Source organism: Cervus canadensis, chromosome 7 (assembly GCF_019320065.1).
Source record: "Cervus canadensis isolate Bull #8, Minnesota chromosome 7, ASM1932006v1, whole genome shotgun sequence".
Taxonomy (NCBI): domain Eukaryota; kingdom Metazoa; phylum Chordata; class Mammalia; order Artiodactyla; family Cervidae; genus Cervus; species Cervus canadensis.
The window spans coordinates 57,444,654-57,466,350 of NC_057392.1; the positions used below are offsets into that span (position 1 = coordinate 57,444,654).

Below are 21,697 nucleotides of genomic sequence, written 5' to 3' on the forward strand. Positions count from 1 at the left end.
TGGCTATCATGGGCACTCTGGGGTGGTATTGTGTGACTTAGAATAAATGTCTCTGTGAAATGGCTTGTTTTATAGCATGTGAAGTGTTATCTAATTTGGATGCAGTACCTCAATGCCATTTTAATTCTGGATGGCACAGAGTAATTTATTTTTTGTTTTTGGAAAGAAAGTAAATGAGGAAAAAAGTATAAGTTTTGCAGGCAGAGGTGGACTCAAACCCCAGGTTTTGTTCTTTCTGGTGGTGTCATGTTTGTTCCGTAAGTCCTCTGAGCCCCAGAATCTTCATACTTACTTCATCTGAATTTACCAATGGTTACTCTTCAGACATTGTGAATACTAGAAGAAAACTGTATAAAACCCCTAGTATCACACCCACGGACACATGTATTGTCTCAATATATAATAGTGGGCTTCCCAGGTGGTGATAGTGGTAAAGAACTTGCCTGGCAATGCAGGAGACATAAGAGATGAGGGTTGGATCTCTGGGTTGGGGAAGTCTCCTGGAGGAGGGCATGACAACCCACTCCAGTATTCTTGGCTGGAGAATCCCCATGGACAGAGGAGCCTGGCGGGCTCTAGTCCATAGGGTTGCAAAGAGTTAGACATGACTGAGCATGCACGCATATTATTATTGCAATGATACACTATATATGTGTATACATATATACACATACATTCATATATATAATCTTTTAATCAAGGATTTTTTTTATTACTTTGGAGTTAGAAGGTTAAACAGAATAAGCAATTATTAAATCTATCTATAATTTTCTAGGTCTCCATTTTCTAGAAGAGTTTCCAACCTTTTAATCGTCCTTGATCCATCAGTTTTAAGGGTTTCTCCTACTAAGTGAAGGTTTCCTGTTTCTTATTCACTAAACACTTACACAAATGCAATTAGAGGCTCAGGAATCACCCAGCAATAAGCGTGTTCCAGCCAAATATAAACATGAAACTTATCATTTTATCAGTGATGCAGTGAATGAGGGCCAAAACTCTCATTTCCAGAAATATCAGACATAAATTCTGTTACCAGCTTCCTAGTCTCTTACTTAGAAATCCCTGCTTTCTAGCTATCTGGTTGCTGTGCTGTGCTTAGTCGCTCAGTTGTGTCTGACTCTTTGTGATTCCATGGACTGTAGCCCACCAGGCTCCTCTGTCCATGGGGATTCTCCTGGCAAGAACACTGGAGTGGGTTAAAACTATCTGGCTAACTTTGGACAAAATATTTAAATAGGTATAATGACAACAATAGCAGCAATGACAAGAATAAGACAATCCCTGCCTATATCCTGTTGCAGGCAAATGAGCTATGAGATGGGAAGAGTTCAAAGCAGTATGAAAGCATAGTATATTCTCTTTTAGCACTGGGCTACAAGAAACCATTAGGAAACATAGACTTCTACCCAAATGGAGGATTGGATCAACCTGGTTGCCCCAAAACAATATTTGGAGGTAAGTATAGATCTTTATATTGTGCCAAACAGTGGTTTTAAAAGGGTGTATTTTAAAAATCTGATTATCATTCTATGTGGGATTTTTTTTTTTTCAATATTTATTTATTTGGCTGCTTCAGGTCTTAGTTTCGGATCTTCCTTGCTCCATGTGGGATCTTTCTTTGTGGCATTTGGACTTTCTTTTCTTGCTGTGAAGCTCGGCTCTCTACTGAGGCACTCCAGTTCTGGAGCATGCAGGCTCAGTTGCCCCATGGCATGTGGGAATATTAGTTTTCCCAGCAGGGATCGAACCCTCATCCCCTGCATTGCAAGGTGGATTCTTAACTACTGGACAGACCACCAGGGAAATCCCAATGGGAAATTGTTTTGTTTTTTTTTTTAAAGATTTATTTTTTGGCTGTGGTAGGTCTTCACTGTTGCACTCAGGGTTTCTCTAGTTGCAGTGCGTGGGACTTCTCATTGCAGTGGCTTCTCTTGTTGCAGAGCACCGGCTCTCGGTCCTCGGGCTTCAGTAGCTGCAGTGTGTAGGTTCAGTAGCTGTGGCTCATGGGCTCTAGAGCTCAGGCTCAACAGTCGTGGAGCAAGGGTTAGCTGTTCTGCTGCATGTGGAATCTTCCCGGACCAGGAATTGGACCTGTGTCCCTTGGAGTGCAAGGTGGGTTCTCAACCACTGACCACCAGGAAAGCCCTGTGGAATTGTTATTAACTGAAAATAAATTTTCTGAGATGATAGAGGTGGTCCAACTGTAAATTATAAATAAAACATTACTGCTTAAATATACTACTTTAAAAAAGCATCACCGTATGATTAAAAAACTTTTATGAATTATTTCTCTCTCTTGAAAAGGTACGTCTTTGACTTAGACATTCCATATCTGGCAATCTCTCCTAGAGGAATAATGGAAAATGCAGTAAAAAAATCAGAGTGCAAAGATGTTCAACACAGGATTATTTATCTCCAACATAGGAAAATTATTAAATAGCATGGCGCACCCTAAGCAAAGGGATATAATTTTAAAAAACATGTTGTTAGTTTAATGAAAATATTTCCAATATGAAATATTTACAAAGTGAAAAAGAGACAAAATTAAACAGCATAAATAAAACAAACAAACAAAAAATCCTACTTTGTTTTTTAAGTGTATATTTGGACATGTGTAAGTATAGAAAAAAAGACTAAACATTGAATGCTCCAAATAATTATTAGTGGTGATTTCTGGATATTGGATTTCTCTGTGATTTTTAGGTCAAAATTTGCTATTATGTTATATTTTCTGAATGAGCATGTGTTAGTTTTACAATGAGAAAAAACTCACAGAATAGGTAGTTAGAGGACAACATTAAAGTGTGATGAGGGGACAAAATTTAAAAAAAACCCTAAGTGCTCTGAATCTGTATTGCACAATTATTAGATATAACTAAACAATCATGGAAATAATTCTAGGAAAAAAAATGATCTTGATACAAAAATAATAGCTGTATATGGTCCCATGGAAATGATGTAGTATTTGAAAACGATCCAGATGAAATGACGTTAAGTAGGGCAACCATATTGTACTATAAATAGTGTGTGTTCAGTTGTACCATAAATGGTATATGTTCAAATCCTATCCTGTGTCCTGTAGTGTAACAACGTCCAAGAACAGCCAAAGATAATGTGCTTTGCTGCTAAAGGACATCCTCCAAGGTGTTATTAACTTCATTGTTACTGCAAGTGGAGGTTCCAGGAACAATAATTAAATGTTGATTTGTCAGATTTTACTCCAGCCAGCTTGGCTGCACGCTTCTCTCTTTTGCCCAGTTTACTTCTTTTTGTCCTTCACTAATTCCTTCTATGGACATACATGGGCTCTGGAGGAAGAAGAAACATTGATCTGACTCCAGCGCCCAGTGCCTCTTCAACTACTGGCTCATAATTACAACTCCTCTGTTATGTGGTTCACTGTCTGTTATTTAAAAATTCTTATTTGAGTACTCGTCCTTGGGACCCAGTTCCCATTTCTCTGTGACTTCACCATCTGACTTATCGACCTTCTGACAAACCTCCCTGTACTCCAGTCCTTCATCAGCTCCAATTCTTCTGCGCTTCATCACCCTCCTCTCACCATTGCACCACATGGCACCCGCCAAGAATTCACCTGCATTTGTCTGTCACCTCTTCTTACCCATTTCTGGCTTTCAGTGCCACATCCTATTTTTCAGCTCCTCTCACTTCACCTTTCACCTTTGTAGCAGAACTGGAGCCCCTGCCACTTATCTGCTCTCATGAGCGCCCTGTGCACCCCCAGGCCCTTAGGTCTCTGCCACGTGAGCCCCTATCTTTGCTTGGGCACATTCTGGAGAAGTCATGGATTCTTGTTGATCGAGTACAAGGTCCAGGCAAACTTGTTCACTTCTCCACGGCCCTCAAGACCCTCAGTAATGCCAGAAAAGCCTCGTGCTTATCTCCTGCTGACTCCCTTATGATCACTCCTTGTGCTTCTATTCCAAATACCTCCCAAGCTATAAACCCTCACCTCTCAGAGCTGAGTTAGGTTTGACTTTTGTACCTTGATCAAGGTCCCACCTGAAGGAGCCTTCTTATCTCTCCTAACCTTAGATCACAAAGTTGGTCTTTATATCCGTTTCTCCATCCAACCCTGGGGGGAAGCACCCTCCATGCTTTCTTACAGCTACCTCCTCTCTTTGCCCTTCTTGGGGGTCTTTCTCTACCAGTTGCTCCCCAATGCCTTCTTTCTCTGATATCTTTACTGGTTTAAATGTGCTTCTTTCTGCTAAAAATCTCCAAGGGACCTCTGACTACCCTGACATTTCAGTGACAAAGGAAGGACAGAGTCAAATCCTTGAACACCTCTGAGTCTCAATGTCGTGCCAGGTAAAATAGGGATAATCATGCCTCTCTTTTCACTTACTGTTTGTCAGCATGAATCCTGATCTATTGGGTTTTGTAAGGATTAAATGGGATCAACTACACTGGAGCCATTAGCACAGTGCCTGGTGTGTAAGAGACATGATCAATTATATGGGTGAACAATATACAAGGGACTTCTCTAGTGGTCCAGTGTCTGGGACTCTGTGCTCTCAATGCTGGGGTTTGGGGTTCAATCCCTGGTTGAGGAGCTGGATCCCACATGCCCCAACTAAAGATCCCATGTGCCACAGCTAAGACTTGGTGCAGCCAAATAAATTTTACAAAGAACAAAAAACAATATGCGATGCACTATTTATTATTAAATGCTACAACTATTCTTTGATTATTCCTTATACAACCAAGGAATGCAGTATTTTAAGTGTGACCACCAGAGGTCCGTGTATCTGTACCTTTCTTCCTTGAGAGAGAACTGCACCATCACCGCGTATCCCTGTGACTCCTACCGGGATTATAGGAACGGCAAGTGCGTCAACTGTGGCAAACCACAGACGGAGCCCTGTCCTGTTCTGGGTAAGTCCAGCCAGCAGTTTCCCACTCTGATTAACAAAGAGCTAATTTCTGGTAGGATCCCAGCACCATTTTAACCATCTAAAAACGGGCCTGAATATCCTGTGTCTTAATTTCCTTAGCTTTTTCTAGCCAATAATGCTGTAAAGTACTCTGGAGTCTCCTGATACTAAAGAATGTTAGAAAAGCAATCTACATAGGATTTCATCCAGAAGGGAGTGCCACCTCCCTGGATACTTTATTCTAGCAAGAAAAAGAAGGTTCCAGAAAAGTTTCATCTTACGTAGTCTACTCCCGTAGGGTTAGGAACACCCTTCTCCAGGCATACAACCTCTCTGTTAAGGGAGGGTCTTACAGGGTGACCCCTTCTAACAAGTCATATCTGTTAATGCTCCCACATCACACTCCAGTGTTCTGTACATGTACACAAATACAGGGTGAGCTGGAGTAATGTCCATGGAGGCTACTTGGATATTTGCTAAGGGTTAGTGGAAATATTCCAGGTGGTGAAGACTTTGCAACTAAATGGTCATGACAATTTTCTAATTGTTCCCAAAGGAAAAACTCAAGTTAACATCAGGGCAGGCTATGGAGAAGGGGTTCTCAACCTTGACTGTATATTTGAATATGGAGCTTTTAAAAAATATTGATGCCTGGGTCCCAGAATGCAGAGGCCACTCCCTAAGCAGTGGGAAAAGGGGAGAGAGAGAGGCCCCAATACTAGCCCTTAGCCTCATTCCTGCTGGCACAGTCACAAAGAAGGATGTTCTCTTGCCTCTTGACATAGTCACATGGCCATTCCAAGTTCTGTGCAGTTTAGGGGCCCAATTATAGTTCTGCAAGAAAGCGCATTGTTTTGCAAAAGTGATGCTGCTCTAGGTATAAACCTGAATCTGTTTTAAATACTCTAGAAAATGAAGGTATTACTGAAAAATATCAGTGCTGTTTTTAGTCTAGGACTTCCCTGGTGGCTCAGTCAGTAAAAAATCTGCCTGTAAAGTGAGAGACATGGGCTCGATCCCTGGGTTGGGAAGATCTCCTGGAGAAGGGCGTGGCAACCCACTCCAGTATTCTTGTCTGGAGAATTCCATGGAGAGAGGAGCCTGGTGGACTACCGTCCATGGGGTCGCAAAGAGTTGGACACGACTGAGGGACTAAGCATAGCACATTTTTAGTTTTCAGGGTGTATCACTCCCCACACCCCTGCTACTGAGAACCAGGGCTGGGTGATGTAATGTCAGTAGAAAGAGGGGAAAAGTCACTGGAGGGTCCTTTTACAAGCCCCAGCTCTTAGGGTTAGGGTTGTGAAAAAAATAAGGGGGCTGCTGGGGAGGGGGATGCCCTGGTGGCCCTGCAGGTCCTCACCATGGGGGTGGGTATGAGGGTGATTGTCTCGGCGGTGGTGGTGGCAGTCAGACCTGCTGTTCAGTCTCCCCAACTGCTTTTATGTTTATAGAACACATGTTGAGATTACACTTTTCTGACTTGTTTTATAGGCTATTATGCTGATAACTGGAAAGACTATTTAAGGGAGGGGGATCCTCCTATGATTAAAGCATTCTTTGACACAGCTGAGGAGAAACCCTTCTGCAGTGAGTGGTGAATGTGCTTGTTTGCTGTTGCCCGACTCTTTTCTGTTTGGAATGTCTAAGTCTCAGCTTCCTGGTTACTTCTTGGCACATGAAGGCCATGGTGAAGCATGGACTTTGGAGCTGGAAGGACCTAGGTTGAATCTTGACTCTACCCCACAACAGCTGTATGACCAAGACATTTAACCTCTCTGAGTCTCAAAGTTCTGCTTGGTAAAATGGGGACAATCATGCCTACCTTCTGGGTTATAAGAATTAAAATCTCAACAAGTCATAGTTGTTAGCTCCACTGGATGACCATTCTAATTACTAAGATCTTCCAGAAAATTTGCTTGAGACATGAGGTTATGACTAGGAAAAATTGGTGTCAGCTATATCTATAGGCCAATTCCAGCTCCAAAGTAGCCACAGTGACCTTCTAAAGACATTGAGAGGTTGGGTATTCAAGATGGGAGCTAAATAGGCCAGCAGATGATTAGATGCCCTAGGAAGCAAGTAGGAATTTCCCTGGGTAGATGTACGTCTTACAATCTTATCTCCCTTTTCACTTTGCTTGGGAGTCTCCCTTATAAAGGAGGTTGCACATTATCAGGTTTCCCTCCTCTTTTGGAGCATGTGTAGCAGCTCAGGGTTTGGTATTTGCCTGATCCAAATGGGACAAATTCCTGAGTAATAACAGACCATGAAACAGCAACTCCATGGCTGATGTTATTCCCTCGTAGGACTGTCATCTCCCTGAGCCTCTTCGTCCTTCTCTGCAAGTCTGACCCAGAGATAGTAAATTTGACTATCATGGTGGGATCCCCACTTTTCCAGATCATTCTTGACCATGGGGAGCAAAGAGTAGGTACGAAGAAAAGTTCTCTGGACATGTTATGTGCCCTCGTTCATCCAGTAGGAATTAATGGGTATCAACTGGAGATGGAAATGGCAACCCACTCCAGTATTCTTGCCTGGAGAATCCAATGGACAGCTGTCAGGCTACAGTCCATGGGGTCACACAGAGTCGGACACGACTGAAGCGACTTAGCAAGCAAGCAAGCAAGCAATGCATATCAATAGGTATTTCTGCTGGGATTACAAAGGAAGCATCATCCCTTCCCAGTTATTGTTGTAGCATTAATGTATTTTAGCTTTTTTTTTTTTTAACCCCATAAGACATCACACAGGCAATATTTGCATGGATATACACATTCATTTATCACCTTTTTGATTATCATTTTTCTTGTGTCTTGTAAATACAGTAAAGTGTGCTGACTAATGAGGGGAGACTACCAGAGCATAATAAGAACTCTGAGAGAGACCTGACTTAGTCTGAGCATCAGTGAAGGCCTCCTTGAGGAAGTGCATTAAGTCAAAACCTGAAGGATGAATTGGCAAAGGGGACAAAGCCCAGACACAAGAGAGAGTATGGCAGTGCAGGTGGTGTGGCATGACTGGGGCAGAGACGAGGGAGGCTGGGTAGGCTAGTGGACATGACCCAGACTGAGGAAGGCCTTGTCAGCTGTTGAGGGTCTCCACATGGCCCCCTATTTAGTTTATTCTAAAATGGGCAGAAATTGTGGTGAATCAATCATACTTGGCAGTAGGCCATGAGACTTCAGTCAATAACGTGGGAACACTGATCCAAGAGTGGTGCCTGAACATGGCAACTGGATACCATTGAGTTCTGCCATCACTCAGGCCATCTTTACCAAAGAGAATAGAGAGAAATATTGGAAAACTCTGCCCTGAATCTTTGCAGAAAAACTAGGGAGGAAGGGAAAAAGAGACCTAGTTATTAGGTAGGTCAGGTTTTTAGGAACTGAACATTCAGGAAAGCATTTGGGAATATTTCTCTCACACCATGATTTTTCCCTGTTTTGAAGTATATCATTACTTTGTGGATATTATAACCTGGAATAAGAACATAAGAAGAGGATCCATTACAATCAAATTGAAAGATAAAGCTGGAAACACGACAGAATCCAAAATCAATCAGTAAGTTGGGCTAGGATTATTTGTAACTTGCTACTTTTTTTTTGTTCGGAGAAGTTAAATTCCAAATATATCAACTTTTTAATCATAGAACTGTACGTGGCTTTGTCCTGTGAAAGACATAAAGGAATATGTTGCTTTGTGGCTCTTGATCTTTCAGACTCTTTACAAATGGAACTGGTGCAGAAATTTTCTTTCCTTCTACTTTTCTTCCCCGCTTCTTTCTCCCTCCCTTCCCTCCTTTCCTCCCTCTTCTCCTTCCTTCCCTTTTTTTCCCTCCAAATTCTTTCCCCATTTAGGTTGTTATATAATACTGAGCAGAGTTCTCTGTGCTATACAGTAGGTCCTTGTTGGTTTTCCATTTTATTTTCTAAATAACTTTATTTATTTACTGTCTGTGCTGGGTCTTCATTGCTATGCGCAGGTGAGTGAAGCTACTCTCTAGCTGTGGTGTGCAAGCTTCTCATTGCGGTGGCTTCCTTTGTGGAGCACAGGTGCTAGGCGTGTTGGCTAAGAGCTTAGTTGCCCCACAGCATGTGAAATTTTCCCCGATCAGGGATTGAACCCGTGTCCCTTGCATTGGCATGTGGATTCTTATCCATTATATCACCAGGGAATCCCTGGTTATCCATTTTAAATATAGTAGTGTCTACATGTTGGTCCCAAACTCCCTAACTATCCCTTCCTCTCATTCCTCTCCACTGGTGACCATTAGTTTGTTCTCTAAGTCTGTGAATCTGTTTTGTAAATAAGTTCATTTGTATCATTTCTTTTTTTATCATACCAGATTTCTCTTTCTCTGTCTGACTGACTTTACTCAGTATGACAATCTCTGCTACTACTGCTACTGCTAAGTCACTTCAGCCGTGTCCGACTCTGTGCGACCCCATCCCTGGGATTCTCCAGGCAAGAACACTGGAGTGGGTTGCCATTTCCTTCTCCAATGCATAAAAGTGAAAAGTGAAAGTGAAGTCGCTCAGTCATGTCTGATTCTTCACGACCCCATGGACTGCAGCCTACCAGGCTCCTCCGCTCATGGGATTTTCCGGGCAAGAGTACTGGAGTGGGGTGCCATTGCCTTCTCTGAGGTTTGCTTAAACATTTAATCACAAAAGTCATCCCTGCTCACTGTAAACGATTTAAAGCAGTAAGGAAATATGTGACATAAAAGTCCAAACCCCTGCCACATGCCAACCATCCCATGCCCAAAGGCACCCACTCACACACATACATTTCTATTCTTTTCTGAGCTCATAATATACATATATACACAAACATATATATATATGTTTCTGACACTCAGAAAATGTATTTTGCAATAGAAAATTGGAAAAATCCTGTAAGTCCAATGATGGGGAAATTGTTAAATATTCCCATATAATAAAACATTATTCAAGTAAGTTATTTATGAAACATTAAGTGAAATGCTTATAATGCACTAAGTGGAAAAAATAAAGTTATATTTTATAAAATCATATACAGTATACAACTAGCACAACAATGTCAAAATAATGAAAAAGAAGGATGTCAAAATAAGTTAGATTGCCCCTTGGGTGGAAGGGATATGAGTCCTTTCTAAAGTTTCTCTTTCCTTTTCAGTTTTCTGTGCTATTATATATATATAGTTTTAAAAGAACTAGTAATTTTTTCTTCTATTACTTCTATAATCAAGAAAAAAGAGGGGAAATCCCCAAACCTTTTAATTTAAGCAAAAGCATTTGAGACTCATTTCATTCATTTACTCAGGAGATGTTTCCTGGGTTCTTTTATCTTCTGGACACTTGTATTGTCTCTTGGCCTCATTCATAGAGGACCATGTAGAAGGTCATCTGAAACTGGCGATCGTCTTATTGGCTGGCTCACTATGCAGATAAATAGGGAAGGTGTGGGGTTTCTTTTTGGCCATACCACCATGTAGCTTATGGGGTCTTAGTTTCTTAACCAGGGATTGAATTCAAACCCTCAGCAGTGAAAGTGCAGAAGCCTAACCACTGGACCGCCAGGGAATTCCTTGTAAGTGACTTTTTCAAACACATCCTTGGAACATAATAATAGCAGCCTTTGTTTATTGAACCAAGCACATTACAGACAGTGGTTAATGTAGCTCTCACTAAAACCCTGTGAGGTGGTATTACCATCCCTATTTTATATATGAGAAAACTGAGGCTCAGAGAGGGTAAGCGATTTGGCCAATTTCACACTCTTTTCAGCATCAAGATCCCCGGAGGGAACTGCTAGGGGCCCCATCTTGAGAAACCAGTCTCAGGTTTCTCAAGGTTTATAGGCTTCAATGAGAAAGGTGGGCAGAGCCCTCATCTGGAGAGTCTAAGAAACAGCAGGGAGACTGCAGTTCTATGAGTAGCAAAACTTGGGTTACATATTTGCTTCACATGTCTTGGAAATTTGAATTTTATATAGTAAATTTCTCCCAAGTAGGAATTCCTAAATTTTGAGGTTTCTTTCTTTCTTTTATGAAGGCTTGTTTCTTGATTAAGATAGAGAGCTTAATATCTTTTTAAAGTCACGTTCAGTCATTTCTATTGTAGTTATGTTTGTGAAAAAGTCACCACCAATCAAGAGAATATATGGGAAAAAAGTTAAATGATTGTTCTATTTTGTGGTAAGATTATGGCTACTTTTCTTTCTTTTGCCAGGTAAACTTTAACATTTTAGTATTCAGTATCTTTACAGTTTAAGAAAAGGAAAACAATATTAGGGTATTTACCTTGAGTTTTGGGGGCTTTCTGGGTAGCTCAAATGGCAAAGAATCTGCCTGCAATGCAGGAGACCTGGGGTCAGTCCCTGGGTTGGGGAGATAACCTGGAGAAGGGCATGGCAACCCACTTCAGTATTCTTGCCTGGACAGAGGAGCCTGGTGATCTCCAGTTCATGGGGTTGCAAAGAGTCAGACATGACTGAGAGACTAACACAGACACACACAGACACACACACACACACACACACACATACACACACACACACACAGCTTGAGTTTATTCAGTCTTACCAGACAATGGGCACATATGAAATCACATTCAAGGATATTACTTGCTGTTGATTCTCCCTCTATACATGATTCAAATGTATTTCTTATTTTTTTAACCTTAAACAATTCAGATGTAATTCACATACCATAAAATTCACCTTTTTAAAGTTTGTAATTCAGGGGGTTTTAGTATATTTACAAAACATGAAACCATCAATACCATCTAATTTCAGAGCATTTTCGTCATCTCAAAAGAAATCCCATACTTGTCAGTAGTAATTCCCCATTCCTTCCTCCTGGCCGGCTCCTGCCAACCACTAATCTGCTCTCTGTTTTATAGATTTTTCTATTCTAGGCATGTCATATAAATGGACTTATACAATATGTGGCTTTTTTTTTTTTGCTTTATGTGATATTTTTAAGATTCATCTATGTTGTGGCACTCATCAGTACTTCATTCCTATTTATGGCTGAATAATATTCTGTCGTATGGATATTCCATAATTTATTTTGATCCACTGACCTCTGGCTCAGCAAGCTTCCACTGCACAGTCTGCTCACTCATACCACATTTTATTTATCCATTCACCAGTTGATGGACATTTGCGTTCTTCCTGCTTTTGGCTGTTATCAATAATGCTGCTATGAACATGTATGTTCAGGTTTTTGTGTGGACATAGGTTTTCATTTTTCTTGGGTATATACCTAGGAGTGGACTATCTTGTTCATACAGAACTTTGTGTTTAACTTTTCAAAGAAGTTATACCAAACTGTTTTCAAAAAAGGATGTACCATTTTACGCTCCCTCCAGCAATATATGAGAGTTCCATTTCCTCCACATTGCCAAGATTCTTATTGTCAGTCTTTTAAGACTTTTCTTTTAAATTATAATTAAGAAACCCATAAAATTTACCATCTTAATCATGTTTAAGTGTACAGTTCCTTGTTAAGCATATTCACATTGTTGTGAAACAGATCTCCAGAACTTTCACCTTGAAAAACTGAAACTCTATATCCATTAAATAAAATTTTCCATTTCCAATAGCAACCATCATTGTACTATTTTGATGAATTTGATTGCTTTAGATACATTATGGGATTTCTGGTGGCTCAGTGGTAAATAATCCACCTGCCAGTGCAGGATATGCAGGTTTGATCCCTGCATCAGGAAGATTCCCTGGAGGAGGGCATGGCAACCCACCCCAGTGTTCTTGCCTGAAGAATCCCATGCCCAGGAGCCTGGTGGGCTACAGTCTATGGGGTCACCAAGAGTCAGACATGACTGAAGCGGCTTAGCCGCAGCACAGAGACGTCATATGAGTTGAATCATACAGTATTTGTCCTTTCGTGATCGGCTTTTTCCACGTAGCATCATGTCCTCAAGTTTTGTCCATGTTACAGCTTGTGTCCATGTTACAGAATGTCCTTTCTTTTAAGATTGAATAATATTCCATTGGGCTTCCCTGATAGCTCAGTTGGTAAAGAATCTGCCTGCAGTGCAGGAGACCCTGGTTCGATTCCTAGGTCAGGAAGATCCACTGGAGAAGGGATAGGCTATCCAGCCCAGTATTCTTGGGCCTCTCTTATGGCTCAACTGGTAAAGAATCCGCCTGCAGTGCGGGAGACCTGGGTTTTATTTCTGGGTTGGGAAGGTCCCCTGCAGAAGGGAAAGACCACCCACTCCAGTATTCTGGCCTGGAGAATTCCATGGACTGTATAGTCCATGGGGTCACAAAGAGTCAGACACAACTGAGCAACTTTCACTTTCACTGTCAATATTTCATTGTATATATACATCACATTTGGAGAAGGACATGGCAACCCACTCCAGTACTCTTGCCTGGAAAATCCCATGGATAGAGGGGCCTGGTAGGCTATAGCCCATGGGGTTACAAAGAGTCGAACACCACTGAGCGACTTCACTTTCACTTTAAACCTTCATGCATTGGAGCAGGAAATGGCAACCCACTCCAGTATTCTTGCTTGGAGAATCCCGGGGACAGATGAGCCTGGTGGGCTGCCGTCTATGGGGTCGCACAGAGTCGGACATGACTGAAGCGACTTAGCAGCAGCAGCAGCATACATCACATTTTGTTTATCCATTCATCCATGTCTTTTGTTACAGCCACTCCCATGGGCATTACATGACATCACATTGTGGTTTTGATTTGCAATTTCCTAATGATTAATAATGTTGAGTATCTTTCATGTGCTTGTGGGCCATTTGTATAGCTTTTTGGAGAAATGTCTGTTCAGTTTCCTTTTGTTAGTCAGTTGTGTCTGACTCCTTGCAACGTCATGGACTGTAGCCCTCCAGGCTCCTCTGTCCTTAGAATTCTGCATGCAAGAATACTGGAGTGGGCAATCATAAAAAGGAATGCATTTGAGTCAGTTCTGATGAGGTGGATGAATCTAGAACCTATTATACAGAGTGAAGTGAGTCAGAAAGAGAAAGATAAATATCATATTCTAATACATATATACGGAATCTAGAAGAATGGTACTGAAGAACTTATTTACAGGACAGCAAAGGAGAAACAGATGTAGAGAACAGACTTGTGCACATGTGGAGAGGGGACGAGAGGGTGAGATGTATGGAAAGAGTAACATGGAAACTTACATTACCATATGTAAAATAAATAGCTAACAGGAATTTGCTGTTTGTCTCAGGAAACTCAAACAGGGGCTCTGTATCAACCCGGAGGGGTGGGATGGGGAGGCAGATGGGGGGAGGTTCAAAAGGGAGGGGATATATGTATACCTGTGGCTGATTCATGTTGAGGTTTGACAGAAAACAACAAAATGCTGTGAAGCAATTATCCTTCAATTAAAAAAAAAAAAAAGAATACTGGAGTGGGTATCCATTCCCTTCTCCAGGGGATCTTCCCAATCCAGGGATCAAACCTGGGTCTCCTACACTGCGGGCAGATTCTTTACTGTCTGAGCCACCATAGAAGCCCATTTTCCCTTTTAAATAGACGATTTTTTAGAGCAGTTTTAGTATACAGCAAAACTGAGCAGAAAATACAGTGATTTCCCATATTCTTTTTGCCCCCACATAGGGACAGCCTCCCTCAGAACCAAAGTCTGGCACCAACATAGTACGTTTGTTACAACTGAAGAATCTACACTGATATGTTATTCTTACCCAAAGTCCATAGTTTACTTTAGAGTTCATCGTTGGCGTTGTACATTCTATGAGTTTTGTCAAATGTATGATGACATATGTCTGTCATTGTAGGATCACAGAATAGCTTCACTGCCCTAAAAATTTGTGCTCTGCCTATTCATTCCTCCTTTCCCCAACCACTGGCAACCACTGAATTTTTTTTTTTTTTTTTTACTGTTTCCATAGTTTTGCATTTTCCAGAATGTCAAATAATTAGAATCATACAGTAGGTAACCTTTTCAGATTAGCTTCTTTCACTTATTAATAAGCATTTAGAGTTCCTCCATTTTTTTTTAATTACTTGACAGCTCATTTTCTTTTACCTTCATTTCCTTTTCTATTGTCTGATGTATCATGGGCTTCCCTGGTGGCTCAGTGGTAGAGAATTTGCCTGCAATGCAGGAGGATTTGGTTTCTATCCCTGGGTCACAAAGAATCCCCTGGAGAAGGGAATGGCAACCCACTCCAGTATTCTTTCCTGGGAAATCCCATGGCCAGAGGAGCCTGGCAGGCTATAGTCCATGGATGGCAAAGTGTCATACATGACTTAGCAACTAAACAACAGCACTAATGACAAGCTGGTTTATCACATTTTATTTATCCACTTACCTACAAAAGACTTCTTAGCAGCTTTTTAAACATTAATTAATTAAAAAAAATTTTTGGCCACACTGAGAGGTTTGCAAGATCTCAGTTCCCTAGCCGGGGATTGAACCTGCACCCTCAGCAATGAAAGCACACACAGTCCCAACCACTAGAACCCAGGGAATTCCATCTTGGCAGGTATTTTCCTCCAGGAAATTCCCGTCTTGGTAGTTTTAGATAAAGCTGTTAAAGATATCTGGGTGCAAATTTTTGTGTGCCTTACCCATTTTAAACTAGGCTAATTAGCTGTTTATTTTTGAGTTGCAAAGGTTCTGTATATATTCTGGGTACAAGGCTTTTATACTTTTATGTCTCACATTTAGGTCTTTGATCCCTTTGGAGTTATTTTTTTTTAAATATTTATTTATGTGGCCACTCCCAATCTTAGTTGTGGCATGGTGGGACTTTCATTGTGGCATGCAGGATCTTTAGTTGTGGCATTCAAACTCTCAGCTGCGACACGTGGGATCTAGTTCCCTGACCAGAAATCAAACCCTGGTTCCCTGTATTAGGAGTGCGGAATCTCAGCCACCCGACCACCACCAGGGAAGTTCTGTCATGTCTCTTTTTAAAATTCCTTTCTTAAGAGATTTTGCTTCTGCAGCTTTTCTTGGTTGTTATTCAGACAGGTGAACATAAGTCTTCAATGTGTGATGATTCCTAAAGCACTGGAAAACAGACTTTTCCTCCTCAAAGACAATTTTCCGTTTGAAACAGCAAAATACTCTTACACTGCAGCATGAGGGTGATATGTTGGCTCTTCTTGAGGACATTGTGGGAAGTCAGGCTGCTCTGGCCACTTTCCCCACTTCCCTAGAATAGGAGCATTCAGTGGTGGACTTCTTTGGCTCTCTTTCCTTTTATGGGGCATTATTTTGGGGATCTGTGCCTTAATGTTTTCCCATATCCCTTGGCAGTTTGAAATTCCACAGTGAAACCCTTGACTGAGACAATCAAGGCAAGTGCTTCCTTACAAGGTTGCTTGAGTGCCTACTTCTTGCATCACATTTTCTTCATGTAAGCACGCATTTGTGTGCTCTGACAATTCTGAGAAATCTTGGTAGGTTTTAACATTCTGATCTTTTGTATTTTTTCCTGTTTCTTTTTGCAGTTAGCATTCTGGGTCCAGCAGGGTCTGGTGCAGAGGGGACAGGCAGGTGGGCTGCCTACCCCCTGTCTGCAGAGCAGGGGGTGCCCTGGTTCTGCCTGGTGCACGCGGTTCCCCTGGGAAGATCGCTTCGGGGGTCCCCAAACCCTGCGTTCACTTGACTTCTACCGGCCTCCTCCCTTGGGGCCTCCTCACTCGCACCCAGGCCGGGCGGAGGAGCTTCCTGCCTGCAGCTGCTGCACTGGCGCCGCGTGGACCAGGCGGCTCTTGCTGCCCCGCCAGTCAGAACCTAGGGCACCCGCGCATCTTCCCGCCTGCATCCTTCTGCCTGCAGCTAGCGGTCATAAGGCCCGAAACCCGTGGCTTTCCCCGCTCCCTTTCAAATGCCTTTATCATTATTGTAATTATTTTACTATATGCGGGAATTCTTTGAGGATCTGAGTAGAAGTAGATGTCTATAGAAGGGATTTGTGTTTGCATCAGTTTAGTTCCTGGAGATAGTGTCAATCTGGGATGGCTTTACTTTTTAAACCTGAGGTTTCTCGGACCAAAAGTAGTTCGAAGTGGAACTGCTGACCCACGTGAAGAGCAATCTGCATCTTAGCTTCTCATAGTGTCAAGATTTGAGACAGGGAATTTTCTGTCCCCTGAGGCGGTAGAAGGTTGTTTATTTCAAATTCATGTTTAGTTCACTCTTCCCCCAAGATGTTCTTATTCAACTCCTGACCTTGAGGGGCCCATAGACTTTGTTTCATGTCCTACTGAACTGCAAGCTCAAGCTAAGTTAAAAAAAAAAAAAAAAAAAACCAACCTAGGGTGATTTCAGTATTCCCCTTATCTATTTGGATTTCTGCTTTCATGTATTTTGGGGGTTTCTCAGTATTCTTTCCTTTCTTCTTAGTTCAATGCAACTTAAAAGGTTTTTAACTTTTGTTGTTGTTGTTTGTAATTGCATTTACTCTTATGAGTTGTTCACAGGGTATTTAGTGCACCATACTGCCAGAACCCATAGTTCATTGGCTCTTATTCTATTTATTCTTGTATGAACCCAACCTTGGTTAGTGCCCCCTGTGTATCTCCCGACATCCTTCTTGGTGGAAGAGGGCATCTAATCTGTGCCTACAGACAACCCTGACCAGATCCAGGTCTCCTTTTTCCTGTCCTGCCTCCCTAGCGCCCCCACTGTATTCTGCCATCTGCACCTGGCATCACCTTCCCCTGGAGTCTCTACCTTTTCCTGGTTCCACAGCTGCCCTTCCTTGGAGAAGTGGGAAGGATCCCTTTCTCCCTTTCTAGACTCTGATCAAGAGAGGACCAGAGTTGAACTGTTTATAACCCTTTTAGGTTAATCGACTCCTTTCCTATTGGGTTTTTTTTTTTTCTCTTTATTGTGAAAAATTAAAGTTTATAGAAAAGTTGCAGTAGTACTATGAGCCTTTTCTTTTTCTGAACCATTCTATAGTTGTCACCAACATGCAGGCTCATCAACCCAAAGTACCATAATATGTGTTTTCTGCAAGTAAGGACCTTCTCCTACATAACCACAATTGACCATCAGAATAAGAGAATATCATTGATCCATTGCTACCATCTGATCCTGATCCTGTTTGGAACCAACAGACTGGTTCCAAATAGGAAAAGGAGTACATCAAGGCTGTATATTGTCACCATGCTTATTTAACTTATATGCAGAGTACATCATGAGAAATGCTGGGCTGGAGGAAGCACAAGCTGGAATCAAGATTGCTAGGAGAAATAGCAATAACCTCAGACATGCAGATGACACCACCCTTATGGCAGAAAGTGAAGAAGACTTAAAGAGCCTCTTGATAAAAGTGAAAGAGGAGAGTGAAAAAGTTGGCTTAAAGCTCAACATTCAGAAAACTAAGATCTTGGCATCCGGTCCCATCACTTCATGGCAAATAGGTGGGGAAACAGTGGAAACAGTGGCAGACTTTATTTTTGGAGGCTCCAAAATCACTGCAGATGGTGACTGCAGCCATGAAATTAGAAGACACTTACTCCTTGGAAGGAAAGTTATGACCAACCTAGACAACATATTTAAAAGCAGAGACATTACTTTGCCAACAAAGGTTCATCTAGTCAAGGCTATAGTTTTTCCAGTTGTTATGTATGGATGTGAGAGTTGGACTATAAAGAAAGCTGAGTGCTGAAGAATTGATGCTTTTGAACTGTGGTGTCAGAGCAGAATCTTGAGAGTGCTTTGGACTGCAAGGAGATCAAACCAGTCCTTCCTAAAGGAAGTCAGTCCTGAGTGTTCACTGGAAATGATGTTGAAGCTGAAACTCCAACATTTTGGCCACCTGATGTGAAGAGCTGACTCATTTGAAAAGACCTTGTGCTCGGAAAGATTGAGGTGGGAGGAGAAGGGGACGACAGAGGATGAGATGGTTGGATGGCATCACCAACTCAATGGACATGAGCTTGAGTAAACTCTGGGAGTTGGTGATGGACAGGGAGGCCTGGTGTGCTGCAATCTATGGGGTCGCAAAGAGTCGGACATGACTGAGTGACTGAACTGAACTGATTCTGTGACCCCATTCTAGTTTTACTAATTGTCCTAATAAACATCCTTTGTAGCAAAGGGATTCAGTTCAGGATCCCTGGCTGCATTTGGTAGTCCTGTTTCTTTAGTTTTCACTTTGGAACAGTTCTTCTTTTCCTCAACTCTTTTGACCTTGACACTTTTGAGGATTACAGGTCGATTATTTTTAGCATGTCTTCAGTTTGGGTTTCCCTGATGTTTCCTCATGATTAGATTCAGGTCATCCATCTTTGGCAAGGACACCACAAAGGTGATGTCATGTCTGTCTCAGTGCATCCTGTTAGGAGGCTCACAATTTTGGTTTGTTTCATTAATGTGGATCAGTTGATTAAGGTGATTTCTGCCAAGTTTCTCCACTGTATTTGTGGCTGGGTACTTTGAGACCATGTAAATTGTCCAGTACTCCTCTAACTTTTACCCACTAGTTTTAATGTTCCATGGTTGAATTATTACTCTGATGGCTGCCATATGGTGATTTTTCTAATTCAACGTTTAGGAAAGGCATTCTCTTCTCACTTATTTATTCATTTCTTGGTTTATATCAATATGGATTCCTGGATTTTTATTTTATTAGGGAAGACTTATCCTCAGTTGGGGCTTTCCAGGTGGCTCAGTGGTAAAGAAAGGAGATGAGGGTTCAATCCCTGGGTCAGGAAGATCCCCTGGAGAAAGAAATGGCAACGTACTCCAGTATTCTTTCCTGGAGAATCCCATGGACAGAGGAGCCTAGTGGGTTACAGTCCATGGGGTCCCAAAGAGTAAGACATGACTTAGTGACTAAACAGCAGAAGCAGCAAAACTGAAACTCTATACCCATTAAATAACATCTATTTATCCTTTCCCCTATTCTCTGGCAACCACCATTCTACTTTCTGTTTCTATGACCTTGACTGCTTTAGATACATCATATAAATGGACTCAAATGATATTTATTTTTTTGTGACTGGTTTATTACATTTAGCATAATGTCCTCAAGGCTCATTCATGGTGTAGCATGTGAGAGGATTTCTTTTCTTTGTAAAACTGAATAATATTCCATTGTATGTACAAATCACATTTAAAAAATCTGTTCCTCCATTGATGGACATTTGAGTTGCTTTCACCTTTTATCTATTATAATAATGCTGCTATGAACATGGGTGTGCAAATATCTGCTTGAGACCTTGCTTTCAATCCTTTTCATTATACACCTAGAAGTAGAATTGTTGGATCATGTGGTAGTTCTACTTTAAATTTTTTGAGGAGCCTTCATACTGTTTGTCATAGTGGCTGTACTATTTTACATTCCCACCAATACGTACAAGGGTTCCAATTTTTCCATACTTGCATCAACACTTATTTTGTTTTTTCAAAACTACAGTAGCCATCCTAATGGGTTTGAAGTGATTCCATATTCTTTTGAACAGCTCTATCATTCTTTGAGTATTTCTTACTTTTTGATATACATATCATTCTAGGATCACTTTGTGCTTTCCCTGCCCTAGCCCTGAAATCAACCATTTCTCCAGGGAGGCCTGGTTCCTTTTTTGTGGAGATGGTGTTTAGAAACCAAAATCTGGGCAACCTTTTAGATTATTTCTATGTGTAGCACTTCTGCTTTCCACAAGACTGGCAGTGAGGCTGTCAGTGAGGCTGGGGCGACGAACCTCCTCACCTCCATATCCAAACTAAGGATTTGTTTCTGGAGCAATCGTTTCTCCATAGCCTCCTCTCCCAGCTCCTCAGAGGGATGGTACCCAGCTAAAACTCCTTTGGACACACCTTAGGCTCAATTTGGGATTCCAATTGTAGGAAACATCTCCACACACTTAGAAAAAATTATTGGAACCTGTGATGTAGCTATTTTAATTTGAGGTTACCCTTGAGAGGCAGAACTGAAAAAATATATGCTTAAGCACAACTTCTAAATTAGTATGTAGTTTGGCTAAAAAATCTATCTATGCACCTAACAATGCAATTCAATGGAGAAACCATAATTTTGAACTCAGCCAGAACCAAGTTTTTCTTCCTGCACTGTTATAGATAAGCCCTGTGACCTGGGTGAGCTTAAGTTCTGAGAGCATCTGTTTCCTTTTCTGTAAAATAAAGACAATACCTTGCAGAATACCTTGCAGAATTTTTCAGGGGACTGGAGATATGTGTCAAGAGACAAGGAGGCTGTCTGGCCTACAGCAGGTAGGCAGCACACACCTTTCCAATGTCACAGCATTTCATCAGTGCTGGGGTCAGCAGCTTCACTTATGCTGATCCTTTGGAATCCAACGGACTTTGCTCATGAAAGTCAGCTAGTGCAGGCTATGGGGTCAAATGGCTACCTGCTAATGAGTGATCTGTAGGCTTCAAATGGTTTTTTTTCATTGGTAATTTAGATTCACTTAAAAATATATTCTTTCTCCTTCCAGTGAACCTGCAACATTTCAGAAATACCACCAAGTGAGCCTGCTTGCAAGATTCAATCAAGATTTGGATAAAGTGGCAGCCATTTCCTTGGTGTTCTCTACAGGATCTGTAATTGGCCCAAGGTACAAGCTCAGGATTCTCCGAATGAAGTTAAGGTCACTTGGCCATCCAGAGAGGTAAGCTGAGACAGGGTCTGACAGGCTCTTGTTTTCCATAGATAATTGACTCCTGTCCAATCTGCTTGGTCTGTTGTTTCAACAGGATTTCAGTAATCACAATGAAAGAAGTGAGGGGTTTTCCAAAACTAGATTTGATTAAATAAGTTTCCTAGGGACTTCCCTAGTGGTCCATGGCTGAGGTC

The 21,697-nt window shown here is 41.5% G+C and overlaps 1 protein-coding gene across 1 annotated transcript in view; it reads left to right on the top strand.

The window, feature by feature from the left end:
* The window catches only part of LIPH (lipase H), a 48,392-nt gene that overhangs the window by 24,039 nt on the left and 2,656 nt on the right, over positions 1–21,697 (top strand). The window contains exons 5-9 of the mRNA XM_043473501.1: positions 1,366–1,455; positions 4,732–4,899; positions 6,393–6,488; positions 8,354–8,465; positions 21,339–21,512. Coding sequence (XP_043329436.1) covers positions 1,366–1,455; positions 4,732–4,899; positions 6,393–6,488; positions 8,354–8,465; positions 21,339–21,512 — 640 coding nt within the window. The remainder of the gene's footprint in view (positions 1–1,365; positions 1,456–4,731; positions 4,900–6,392; positions 6,489–8,353; positions 8,466–21,338; positions 21,513–21,697) is intronic.